Here is a 14695-nt window from a genome sequence, read left to right as displayed (position 1 = left end):
TTACAGAGTTGTATAACTTTGTAATGTGTGTTATTCTGTGAATAATTTCTGAGCACCGCACTACCCCTTTAATGTCGGTGATATAACTGCTCATGGGGAGGACAATGTAAAGTTTTCATACAGCTTCAAAGTGCCACTGTCATTTAAATGAACTTTTAACTGGTTTAACAGACATGTCAAAAGTTAAAAACAGTCAGCGTCTCAGTACTGAGCAACCCCTGTGATCATTAGTTATAGTGGGAAAAAGCTTGGTACACAGATTACAGGAGACTATCTCCATTCAAAGTCTAGAGAGCCCATGTTCTGCAATCAGTCTGAGCAGTGAACCGGGAACTGAAGCAGGCTGTCGGGTGCTTCACCTTGCTACATCTAACCAGCAGAGGAGGTCCCAGCACTAAGACCTGAGCAATCTTCTGACACATCTATGTGCCATGTCCAAAGGGAATTTAAATGACACGTTAACTTTCTGCTATTCAAAAACATCAGTAGTTTCCAGGTCCCCATTTATTTTTGCTTTGCCATTATTTCATGAATACAATAGAGAACGTTGGTGTAGACTGTTGACAGTACTATTCAGAGAATAAGGGGTGCAATCATACCTTAGGTCACTATCTTGCAACCTACACGACTGAATAAACATGTTTTATCCTGACCATCAATACGCTAGTGCCCAGAACTCTAATGCATTTTGAGCATTTTTCCAGCCCCTGCCCCCTCTCAGCTCGCAATGACAGCTCTAGATTTTATTCACCAGAGAAGATTTTTAATATGGGGACTCCCACCAAACCTAAAATGAAAAAATCCTGAAAAAAGTTTCAATACTTTGTTACATCATGACTTTTGATGTGACATATTAGCCAACAGAAATATTGGTATGTATATTTCTATATGTATGCATTATGCATTGCTCTTCATCCCCTTCTCACTGTCTGTGCTAATTCACAAGGCGAGAGCGAGCAGATAAGAGTGGGGGGCCGCGGGGAGCTGTATGTGTGTGTGTAAGGGGGGCTCCCCAGATGATCTTTAGAACGTCCAGGGAGCTTTATAGGAGATAGCCGGTTTATAGCAGTAACCAAAATCCCAATAGCAGCTATCAGGATTTTGGTGTACTGCACAATAAATAAATAAAAAAAAAGCATGAAAACCCCCTTATATGTCAACATAATGGGTTACAAACAGACCTATCTTATCCACCAAGGATCCTTAAAAAGAGACTATAACACCATTGAGAACAAAGCCTTACACTTTGCAAACACAGCAACATGAAGCACATGTTTAAAACAATAGTGTAAATATGATCATCTAAAGATAAAACAATGGTGAAAACAAATTAAAAAGACTAAAAAATTCTATTAACAGAAACACTAGGACATTTTAGAAGTGATTTACTGATCAATGTGGCTTCCATTGGCTGACAGCAAGTTGCCAGGGTAAGAATAAGGTCTGGATGTGAACACAGTTGGCGATCCTGGTGACTGTCCATCACTAGCAGATGACGGAAAACTACGCTGAAAGCTGTTGCCTGAAACCAAGAAAGAATCAAGAAAAAATTACAATAATGCTTAAAATTATACCACTACTACTAAGAGCCGCACTAGATGGCCCAACATTGCACTGTAAGTGAGCGCTGATCTACAAGATTGGTGTTCCCTTACTGAGCCTACACATAGCTTGATAATCGTGCGAGAGGGCTGCACATTGTTGTGCAGCCCTTTTCACATGCACAATAACAAAATTCAAAGTTACCCATGCTCCCCCAGTGTCCTGCTGCCTGTTCCCTGTATCCCCTTCTCATCGCAGCCGACAGTTCTGGCCCGTCTCTTCATTGAAAGGCTGTTTAGCCAATCACTGGCCGAGATGGGACAGCCCTGCGGCCAGTGATTGGCAAATTGCCTGTCTGAAGAGAGCTGTCAGCTGTGGCTGCGGTGAGAAGGGGATGAAGGGAACCGGCAGGACACAGTGAACAGGTAAGTACACATCTTTATTATTTTCTTTACACTGTCATCAGCCGTCAGCTGTGCATCACTACTACACTTATGTGGCTGGCGGCCAATGATTTTTAAACACATTGAGGCTGGGTTCACACTACGTATATTTCAGTCAGTATTGTGGTCCTCATATTGCAACCAAAACCAGGAGTGGATTAAAAACACAGAAATGCTCTGTCCACACAATGGTGAAATTGAGTAGATGGCCGTCATATAACAGTAAATAACGGCCATTATTTCAATATAACAGCCATTGTTTTAAAACAACAGCAAATATTTGTCATTAACCCCTTAGTGACCGCCGTGCTGCCTTCTCACGGCGGCCACTAATGGGCTTTATTCCGATGCGTACGCCTTTTAACGGCGTACGCATCGGAATGAATTACCGCCCGGCGGCGGCTGCAGGACGGGGGATCAGCTTCAGTGTGACAGCTGCCCCCCTCCTGTAACTACACGGAGCGGAGGATTCTCCGCTCCGGACAGTTTAACCCGTTAAATGCTGATGTCAAAACATGACAGCAGCATCTAACGGGTTCCGGTGTGTACCGGACGGCGCCGCAGGTCCACTTACGTGATCGGAGGTCCCCCGACGTCTCCATGGTAACTCCGGGGGCCTAATGAAGGCCCCGGGCTTACCATGGATAAGCCATCCTGCTGACAGGGGTGGCTATGGCTACTGCCTGTCAGCAGGATGGTCACATTATACAATACACTGTACTGCAGAAGCCGTACAGTGTATTGTATAATGTGATCTCAGTGTTACACTAGTGTACAGTAATGTACACTAAAATATACCAAAAAACACGTAATGAGCATGACTTCCTTAATTCAAAAATATTCCTTTATTAATAAAAATATGAAGTGAAAATGTCATACATAAAAAATGAGGGAAAAGGTGATGACAGTACAAAAATCCAGGGGATACAAAAACAAATATGGGTCAAAAGACTATTTATGTAAATGTATTGCATATACAAAGGGCGCAAATTAGTTAATAGTACAAAAAACACAATCCCAATAAGTCTATCATTCTAGGTGCATCAGTGCATATATAGCTCATTCTCTAGACACAAATGGGATCTGTAAACGTAACACACATAAATTTGTCACCGGCCCGAACAAAAATTTTTACTGTGAGATTATAATAATGCAGATTATCCAGTCTTACCCATATTGCTGTTCTCCTGGCACACCCCGACGCGCGTTCCCTTGATAAAGTGGTCATCTGCGAAACGCGCGTCGGGGTGTGCCAGGAGAACAGCAATATGGGTAAGACTGGATAATCTGCATTATTATAATCTCACAGTAAAAATTTTTGTTCGGGCCGGTGACAAATTTATGTGTGTTACGTTTACAGATCTCATTCGTGTCTAGAGAATGAGCTATATATGCACTGATGCACCTAGAATGATAGACTTATTGGGATTGTGTTTTTTGTACTATTAACTAATTTGCGCCCTTTGTATATGCAATACATTTACATAAATAGTCTTTTGACCCATATTTGTTTTTGTATCCCCTGGATTTTTGTACTGTCATCACCTTTTCCCTCATTTTTTATGTATGACATTTTCACTTCATATTTTTATTAATAAAGGAATATTTTTGAATTAAGGAAGTCATGCTCATTTAGTGTTTTTTGGTATATTTTGGCAGTTTATTGAGTTTTCCTTGTAATATTGGTATTGATTGTTATGCAGGATACATTGTTTTGCACATGCGATTTATTTAGTATTTCCCTGCAAATTGGAATTATTTTTGTATTAGTAATGTACACTAGTGTAAAAAAGTAAAAAAAAGTGCACCAAACAATCCCCCCCTCCCCATAATAAAAATGCATTACATTGCCCATACATTATAAAACATTACATAAAAGTGATCAAAAACACAAATCCTATACATATTTGGTATCGCTACGTCTGTAACGACCCAATCTATAAAACGATATCAATAATTATATCGCACGACACAAGCTGTAAAAAAATAAATAAAAAAACAATACCAGAATAGCTGTATTTTATCAATCTGCTTTAGAAAATACGTCATAAAAGAGATCAAAAAGTCATATACATATAAAACTTGGTATCAATAGAAACTACAGATCTTCCCGCATAATATAAGCCCAAAACCAGCTCTGTCGCGCAAAAGATAAGAACGCTATGGATCTTGCAATGTGGCGACAGTTTTTGTGGGTTTTGGCTAGGAAGATAGTTTCTATTGCGTAATAGTAATTGGTAATAGTTAAAAAAACCTACAGAAATGTGGTATCACCGTAACCGTAGTGACCCAGAGAATACATGTATTATGCTATTAGTGACCGCCGATACGGATTTTTACGGCGATCACTAATGGGCTCTATTTTGCTGCCATCAGCTCTTTATGCCGATGGTGCAGAATAGTGCAGCAGCGCCGGTAATGCCCGCAGCCCCCTCCTCTCAGCTACCGGAGGTCGCTGAGGGGTTGGGGCAGAGTGTGGGCTCAGTCCCGGCCAGTCCCCTCACTGGCGATCGCCTTTATTACCAGTATAACGGCGGCCACCGGTAACGGGCATTGCATGCTTTCATGTCCTCTCACCGTTAATCCGCAGTGAGAGGAGATGAATGTCCCCCCCCCCTGTCCCCCCCGGAATAACCTTAGTGTTCACAGTGAGTAATTCCTTAGGGTACAAACACACTTGCCGCATCGGCAGCGAGTTTCTCAGTGACGTATAGTCTTCGGCGGCCGGGGAGTTAATGTGGCGAGCTGCAGACAAACTTGCAGCAGGGATGTACAGGCATGCGAGTACACATGGCCGGGATCCTCAGCGAGTCTCACTGCGAATACAGCAAGTGTGTTTGTAGAGAATGATCAAACTCTCATTCTCTCCACCACCAGAGGTGACAGATAGCATGGGGCAATGATCAGGGACTAGCCGATGTGCTCCTGGTACAAGTGATAAGCGGTATATACTATATACTATATCCCACTCATCACTTGTTCCAAATGCTGCCGGCACTTCTAAAAAGTCAAGTGCCCCGGATTACCTGTAACCACCTCGCATTACCTGTAACCACCCCGCAATACCTGTAACCACCCCGCATTACCTGTAACCACCCCGCATTACCTGTAACCACCTCGCATTACCTGTATCCACCCCGCATTACCTGTATCCACCTCGCATTACCTGTAACCACCTCGCATTACCTGTAACCACCTCGCATTACCTGTAACCACCCCGCAATACCTGTAACCACCCCGCATTACCTGTAACCACCCCGCATTACCTGTAACCACCCCGCATTACCTGTAACCACCCCGCATTACCTGTAACCACCTCGCATTACCTGTATCCACCCCGCATTACCTGTATCCACCTCGCATTACCTGTAACCACCTCGCATTACCTGTAACCACCTCGCATTACCTGTAACCACCTCGCATTACCTGTAACCACCCCGCATTACCTGTAACCACCCCGCAATACCTGTAACCACCTCGCATTACCTGTATCCACCCTGCATTACCTGTAACCACCCCGCATTACCTGTAACCACCCCGCATTACCTGTAACCACCTCGCATTACCTGTAACCACCCAGCAATACCTGTAACCACCCCGCATTACCTGTAACCACCCCGCATTACCTGTAACCACCCCAGATTACCTGTAACCTCCCCGCATTACCTCTAACCACCCCGCATTACCTGTAACCACCCGCATTACCTATATCCACCTCGCATTACCTGTAACCACCCCGCATTACCTGTATCCACCCTAGATTACCTGTAACCAGCCCGCATTACCTGTATCCACCCTAGATTACCTGTAACCACCCCGAATTACCTGTATCCACCCCGCATTACCTGTAACCACCTCGCATTACCTGTATCCACCCCGCATTACCTGTAACCACCTCGCATTACCTGTAACCACCCCGCATTACCTGTAACCACCCCGCATTACCTGTAACCACCTCGGATTACCTGTAACCACCCACATTACCTATATCCACCTCGCATTACCTGTATCCACCTCGCATTACCTGTATCCACCCTAGATTACCTGTAACCACCCCGCATTACCTGTATCCACCCTAGATTACCTGTAACCACCCCGCACTACCTGTAACCACCCCGAATTACCTGTATCCACCTCGCATTACCTGTAACCACCCCACACTACCTGTAACCACCCCGAATTACCTGTATCCACCCCGCATTACCTGTAACCACCTCGCATTACCTGTATCCACCCCGCATTACCTGTAACCACCCCGCATTACCTGTAACCACCCCGCATTACCTGTAACCACCCCGCATTACCTGTAACCACCTCGCATTACCTGTATCCACCCCGCATTACCTGTAACCACCTCGGATTACCTGTAACCACCCCACATTACCTGTAACCACCCGCATTACCTATATCCACCTCGCATTACCTGTAACCACCCGCATTACCTATATCCACCTCGCATTACCTGTAACCACCCCGCATTACCTGTATCCACCCTAGATTACCTGTAACCACCCCGCATTACCTGTATCCACCCCGCATTACCTGTATCCACCCTAGATTACCTGTAACCACCCCGCACTACCTGTAACCACCCCGAATTACCTGTATCCACCCCGCATTACCTGTATCCACCTCGCATTACCTGTAACCACCCCGCACTACCTGTAACCACCCCGAATTACCTGTATCCACCCCGCATTACCTGTATCCACCTCGCATTACCTGTAACCACCCCGCATTACCTGTATCCACCCTAGATTACCTGTAACCACCCCGCATTACCTGTAACCACCCCGCATTACCTGTATCCACCCCGCATTACCTGTAACCACCTCGCATTACCTGTAACCACCCCAGATTACCTGTAACCACCCCACATTACCTGTAACCACCAGCATTACCTATATCCACCTCGCATTACCTGTATCCACCTCGCATTACCTGTAACCACCCCGCATTACCTGTATCCACCCTAGATTACCTGTAACCACCCCGCATTACCTGTATCCACCCTAGATTACCTGTAACCACCCCGCATTACCTGTATCCACCCTAGATTACCTGTAACCACCCCGCATTACCTGTAACCACCCCAGATTACCTGTAACCACCTCGCATTACCTGTAACCACCCTAGATTACCTGTAACCACCCCGCATTACCTGTAACCACCCCGCATTACCTGTAACCACCCTAGATTACCTGTAACCACCCCGCATTACCTGTAACCACCCCAGATTACCTGTAACCACCCCGCATTACCTGTAACCACCTCGCATTACCTGTAACCACCTCGCATTACCTGTAACCACCCTAGATTACCTGTAACCACCCCGCATTACCTGTAACCACCTCGCATTACCTGTAACCACCTCGCATTACCTGTAACCACCCTAGATTACCTGTAACCACCCCGCATTACCTGTATCCACCCTAGATTACCTGTAACCACCCCGCATTACCTGTAACCACCCCGCATTACCTGTAACCACCCTAGATTACCTGTAACCACCCCAGATTACCTGTAACCACCCCAGATTACCTGTAACCACCCCGCATTACCTGTAACCACCCCGCATTACCTGTAACCACCCCAGATTACCTGTAACCACCCCAGATTACCTGTAACCACCCCAGATTACCTGTAACCACCCCGCATTACCTGTAACCACCCCGCATTACCTGTAACCACCCCGCATTACCTGTAACCCCCCCAGATTACCTGTAACCACCCGCATTACCTGTAACCACCCCGCATTACCTGTAACCACCCCGCATTACCTGTAACCACCTCGCATTACCTATATCCACCTCGCATTACCTGTAACCACCCCAGATTACCTGTAACCACCCCGCATTACCTGTAACCACCCCGCATTACCTGTAACCACCTCGCATTACCTGTAACCACCCCGCATTACCTGTAACCACCTCGCATTACCTGTAACCACCTCGCATTACCTGTAACCACCCCGCATTACCTGTAACCACTCCACATTACCTGTAACCACCTCTTATTACCTGTAACCACCCCGCATTACCTGTAACCCCCCCAGATTACCTGTAACCACCCGCATTACCTGTAACCACCCCGCATTACCTGTAACCACCCCAGATTACCTGTAACCACCCCGCATTACCTGTAACCACCTCGCATTACCTATATCCACCTCGCATTACCTGTAACCACCCCAGATTACCTGTAACCACTCCGCATTATCTGTAACCACCCCAGATTACCTGTAACCACCCCAGATTACCTGTAACCACCCCGGATTACCTGTAACCACCCCACATTACCTGTAACCACTCCACATTACCTGTAACCACCCCAGATTACCTGTAACCACCCCGCATTACCTGTACCCACCCCGGATTACCTGTAACCACTCCGCATTATCTGTAACCACCCCAGATTACCTGTAACCACCCCGCATTACCTGTAACCACCCCAGATTACCTGTAACCACTCCGCATTATCTGTAACCACCCCAGATTACCTGTAACCACCCCAGATTACCTGTAACCACCCCGGATTACCTGTAACCACCCCACATTACCTGTAACCACTCCACATTACCTGTAACCACCCCAGATTACCTGTAACCACCCCGCATTACCTGTAACCACCCCGCATTACCTGTAACCACCTCACATTACCTGTAACCACCCCGCATTACCTGTAACCACTCCGCATTACCTGTAACCACCCCAGATTAGCTGTAACCACCCCAGATTATTCATAACCACTCCAGTTTACCTGTAACCGCTCAGTTTACCGCTAACCACCCCAGATAGCAGTAAACACCCCCAGATTACCTGTAACCACCCCGCATTACCTGTAACCACTCCGCATTACCTGTAACCACCCCAGATTACCTGTAACCACCTTGCATTACCTGTAACCACCCCAGATTACCTGTAACAACCTTGCATTACCTTTAACCACTCCGCATTATCTGGAACCACCCCAGATTACCTGTAACCACCCCGGATTACCTGTAACCACCCCGCATTACCTGTAACCACCCTAGATTATTCATAACCACTCCAGTTTACCTGTAACCGCTCAGATTACCTGTAACCACCCCAGATTGCCTGTAACCACCCCAGATTGCCACAGGCTACCCATAACCACTACAGATTGCCCGTAACCACCCCAGATTGCCCGTAACCACCCCAGATTGCCCGTTACCACCCCAGATTGACCATCACCACCCCAGTTTGCCTGTGACCCCCCCCCAGATTGCCCATCACCAACTCAGATAGCCAGTAAACACCCCCAGATTGTCTGTTAACACCCCATATAGCCAGTAAACACCCCTAGATAGTCAGTAAACACCCCCAGATTGTCTGTTACCACCCTAGATAGCCAGTAAACACCCCCAGATTGCCCGTAACCACAAATTTTGGGGTGCTTTTTCTCTCCTGTTGCTTGTGAAAATGAGATACTTTAATCTGAACAAACATATTATTTGAACATTTTTATTTTCCATTTTTTTACGGCCTAAGGCTGGGTTCACACTACGTATATTTGAGGCTGTATGTTTGAGGCTGTATAGCAACCAAAACAAGGAGTGGATTGAAAACACAGAAAGGCTATGTTCACATAATGTTGTAATTGAGTGGATGGCCGTCATTTAATGGCAAATATTTGCTGTTATTTTAAAACAACGGCTGTTATATTGAAATAATGGAAGTTATTTACCGTTATATGGCGGCCATCCACTCAATTTCAAGATTGTGTGAACAGATCCTTTCTGGGTTTTCAATCCACTCCTGGTTTTGGTTGCTATGAGGACCTGACATGAGGACCAAATACAGCCTGAAATATACATAGTGTGAACCCAGCCTAATTGTGAATACTTTCCTCCAGCCCCTGTAGAGTTAAAATGCTCATTATACCCCTAGATTAATTCCTTAGGGTGTGTAGTTTCCAAAATGGGGTCATTTATGGGGGTTTCAAGTATACAAGCCTCCTAAACACACTTAAAAAAAGAACTGGTCCCTAAAAAAAATCAGTTTTGGAAATTTCATGAAAAATCGATAATTTGCTGATACATTTCTAAGCCCCGTAACACCCAAGAAAAGTAAAATATGTTTACGAAATTATGCCAGAATAAAGAGGACATAATGGTAATGTGACCTAGTAACTAATTTATGTGATACGACTTAGAAGCAGAGAATTTCAAAGTTTGTAAAGTGCAAATTTTTCATGATATTTTTATGTTTTTCACAAAAAACACAAAAGATAGTGACCAAACTTTGCCACTAATATAAAGTGCCATATGTTACAAAAAAAACTATCTCAGAATTGCTCGCATATGTTAAAGCATCACTGAGCTATAAGCGCATAAAGTGAGACAGGTCAGATTTTGAAAAATGAGCCTGGTCATTAAGGCCCAAATAGGCTTGGTCCCTAAGGGGTTAAATGGCGGCCATCCACTCAATTTCAACATTGTGTGAACAGAGCCTTTCTGTGTTTTCAATCCACTCTTAGTTTTGGCTGCAATATGAGGACCACAATACTGACTGAAATATACGTAGTGTGAACCCAGCCTGAAAGATAACGATCAGCCAATGATCGGCTCTACAGCTAATCGTTGTCTTTATTAAATGGAACAATATCTGTCTGAATCGATAGATAATTGCTCTTTGTAACAGGGTCCTAATAGTAAATAGCTGCAAGGACGAGCAAAGATAAAAACTGAAGAGGCTGCAGACCTTTCACTCAAGGGCCATGGCCACGTCTAACAGCTGATCAGTGGGGGTGCTGGGATGCAACCCCCCCCCCTCCGACCCCCCCGAACACACACTGATTACAAAACTGATCCAGACCCTGGGGATAGGCCATCAATTTTATAAAGCTGGTTAATTGCTTTAACACATAACTGGTACATAACTAGTACACAACCATAAAAACCTGTACAATAAATTAAATGCATTATTTAATCCTTTGGTGCCAAGGACGTATCAGACCCAACATGAATAAAGATGAGTGAACCTTCGTTCAAACTTGAGCGTGTGGTGAGGCATTTGACTACCAGTAGAAAAGAACTCAAGAGCAAGAAGAGACAGTGAGAGGTTACTGGAGGAAAGATTAGAAGCAACGTGAGAAAATATTACATAACTGAAAGAGTAGTAGATGCTTGGGACAAACTTCCAGCAGATGTGGTTGGTAAATCTACAATAACAGAATGTAACCTGCCTGGTATAGACATATATCTATCATAAGATATTAAGAAGGGAAACACTAAAATGGCCAACCAGATGGACCAGGTGGTGTTTTTCTATGTTTCTATGATTGAGAAGTTGGATGCAGCCTTAGCCATCTAAGCATCTAACTTGAAAGAGCTGGAGCAGTTTTGCCTTGGCGAATAATGAGCAATCCCAGTGGCAAGATGGGGCAGCTCACAGAGACTTATCCAAAGTGTCCCACAGCTGTAATTGTCTTGTAGGTGACTACAAGTACTGACTTTAGGGGGTGAACAGTTCTGCACACTGAGGCCCTTCCTTCTATAGTCATCTGAGCTGTCTGAGGATCTGTACTAGCTGCTGATCACACAGTACAGATTTCCCGGAGGGAAGGACAGGATTGTCAGACACGGGACATTCAGCTACATGTATAACAAAAACTGCAAAACTTCTCATCATGGCCGAAGCTAACGAAAACTAAACTGATAAAATATTATTGTTACACTTTAAAGCGTAACTGTCATTTCAGGGCCATTTTTCTGAAAACATTAAATATCAACAGTACAAGCGATTTTAAGAAACTCTGTAATAGGTTTTATGTACTAAAAAAATTTCCTTCTGTAGTGAAAAAGCAATCTCCCAGCCTCCCCCCTCACATCAAATGAAGCAGGATTTCTGTCTCCATTGTGTGGCTATGGAGAGGGGAGGGGCTGTTAGGAGTGAGTGAGCACGGAGCAGTCCTGCACAGCACAATACCCTGCAATCTTCTCTCAGTAAGTTCATAGATAAGCACTGACCTTTCTGAAACCTGAATCCAGCGTTTTAGGTGCCCAGAGAGTCTACAAACAGCTGACCTTCATGTCACCTCTTCCTGCTCCCTCATCTCCCTCAGCCCCTCCCCCCTTCATAGGCTTACAATGGAGAGAGCAGAACCCGTCTTCACTGGCTTCTCTGTAATGAAGACGTGTTTGCCTGATAATGCACAGATAAGAAGTCAGGGGGGGAGGCTGGGAGATTGCTTCTTGAGTACAGAAGGAGGCTTTTTTGGCTGATGAAACCTATTACAGAGTTTCTTAAAATCGCTTAGACTACTGATTTCTGCAATAAAAAAAAACATGACAGTTACGCTTTAAGGAAAACTAACAAAAGATTCTGATGGTTCCATAGCAAACAGGACACCAAGAATGAAGAATTCTCTTACCTCTATCCATCCTGGATTTTAAATTCCACCAAAAAGCAAAGTAAAAGATTTGAACTCACTGTTTATTGCCATATTTTTTGTGATTTCTTTTTTCCCTAGTCCCATGCTTGTGGGCCTATTGGGCCCGCCATTTTGTAGCAGTGCAGTTTAACCTGCACCACAGGTTCTACAGTTCTCCTGTTTTTTGGATTTTTAGATGTTTTTAATTTTCTGTATAGCCGGTGTTAAAATAAAGCTTATATTTTTTTGCATTACATTTTTCCTCTCTCCCCCTTTTCTTCCTAACATTAAGGGTGCCTTCTGCTGGGGATCCAGTCCCATTCATCCCTATGAGAGCACATACCAGAGCACTGACTGGCTGAGCGGGACCGGAGCCGTGAGCCTCACATGCAGCTGCGTCGCCGAGCAGGTAATGTATGCTCTCGGCCCGGGCTGTGGGCAGCAAGGGGTAACGCACATACTCACAGTGGCATGTCAATCCCGCTGCGAGTATGTGCTCCAACAGGGATGAATGGGACTGGATCCGCAGCGGATCTCGCAGTGAATCCGATAGGTGTGAAGGCACCCTTAATGTGACTCAGTGGTGTCTATGGCACCAACATGAGTAGGCTCTTAGGCATTATTCACACATTCTTAGTTCTATCCACAATTGCAGACAGCATTTAAAGACCAAACATTTCAATGGCCCATTCACATGTGCCTACATGTACTGGGCCATTACAGAGAGTCACGGCTCAATGCGTCCATCAATCACATGACTGCCTTCTCTCTGTGAGCTCTCAGATGGCCTTGACTGTTTCCTGTTTTTTGAGAAAAAAAAAAGTGTCAGAAAACAGGAAGTGATGTTTTCTCCATGATAACTAAAAAAACAAATAATGAACGTAAATTGCAAACTTGCTTTATATCACATCTACTGTTGATTTAGGTTGTGAAAGTTATAACGACAGGTACAATTTAAAGATATGACGGATAGTGTCCTGGGGAAAATCTTCCTATACCTGGGTCAGGGCATCAGTGATTTACTACTCACCTAAATGCATCAATGTGAACTGTGCTGCCAATTCCTTGGCATCTTCCACAAATGTGCACAACTTGTCAGGCATGAAGTAATTGTGGGAGGTATTCCCAATAGATGGAATAACAACCTTATAGATGAGAAGAACTTTGCCATCCTGGCTGGAAGTTGAATACAGATAGTATTCTGGAAATGCCATATTATTTCTGTAACAATAATAATCTAAATATAGGACAGCAGAGTAGAAGTGATGAGGCTTTAAGGAATACATGTTTGCTGGTGTAAGCTTAGCTCCTGGATAGAAAGGATAAGTGCCCCTGTCTGACTCGGAGGGGGTTGGACTGCATTGACCACTGCGAACAACAGGAGAACTGGAACACCTTCCAGAGGATTTCCGGCACACTTCTTCACAATTTACAAAAGTGAGGGAGTTTTCTGCACTGGAAGCCATTTGCCCATTGCCAGGTTGTTTGAAGTTCGCTTCCTTATTTACAGGTTTAGCCAAGGTGACTTCAATGTTGGCTCCATCAATGCATCTGCCATTCATTACGGACATGGCTGTCACAGCATCTTCTCTTTCAAAAAAATGGACAAACGCATAGTCCCGCAATTTCTTTACACGGTCAACAGATCCAGGCTTGCATTTGTTGAATTCTGCTCTAATAGTTTCCTCAGTAGTGGATATCATCAGATTCCTCACATACAATACTTTCACTCTCTGCATTGTTTCTTCATCAACTTCTTTCTCTGGATCAGCCCAGTCAACCTGAATAGTATTGCCCCATAATTGGAAAGTGCCTAAAAAGCAAGTTTAAGTGAAGTTAGCAAAATGTGTACATACAGGGTCAAACCGAGGTAATGGAGAAGTACTAATGGTACCAGCTGAAAGAGGTTATCCTATAAGTTATCACCAAGACATGCAGCCCCATTCACTCAGGAGACAAGGGATGATGCCCTTCTTGTAACTGGTAGCGGTCTCAGAGGTTGGACCCCCATATTTCACATATTGTGACCTATCCTGAGGAGTGCTAAAAGGTTTGAAACCAGTTTAAGGTTATGTTCATACAGTATTTTTGTTCAGTATTTTGCAACCAAAACCAGGAGTGGATTAAAAACACAGAAAGGCTATGTTCACACACTGCTGTAATTTAGTTGATGGCCACCATTTAATTGCAAACCATTACATGCTAAATTAAATAGCAGCCATCCACTAAATTCCAACAGTGTGTTAACATAGCCTTTCTGTGTTTTCAATCCACTCCTTGGCTAATGGCTGTTTCCTAATATCCTCGTAGGAATC

The 14695-nt window shown here is 44.5% G+C and overlaps 1 protein-coding gene across 3 annotated transcripts in view; it reads right to left on the bottom strand.

The window, feature by feature from the left end:
* Positions 1-1330: 1330 nt before the first annotated feature.
* Positions 1331-14695, bottom strand: part of RBM46 (RNA binding motif protein 46) — a 30661-nt gene continuing 17296 nt past the window's right edge. For all 3 annotated transcript variants that reach the window (XM_069976897.1, XM_069976896.1, XM_069976895.1), the window contains exons 4-5: positions 13411-14193; positions 1331-1522 (exon numbers count right to left, since the gene is read on the bottom strand). In XM_069976897.1, coding sequence (XP_069832998.1) covers positions 1386-1522; positions 13411-14193 — 920 coding nt within the window. In that variant the 3' untranslated portion in view covers positions 1331-1385. The remainder of the gene's footprint in view (positions 1523-13410; positions 14194-14695) is intronic.

The sequence above is a fragment of the Dendropsophus ebraccatus genome, chromosome 7, assembly GCF_027789765.1.
Source record: "Dendropsophus ebraccatus isolate aDenEbr1 chromosome 7, aDenEbr1.pat, whole genome shotgun sequence".
NCBI classification, from domain to species: Eukaryota; Metazoa; Chordata; class Amphibia; order Anura; family Hylidae; genus Dendropsophus; species Dendropsophus ebraccatus.
Note: the sequence above shows the minus strand (reverse complement) of the source record. Positions and strands in the feature narration are given on the sequence as shown.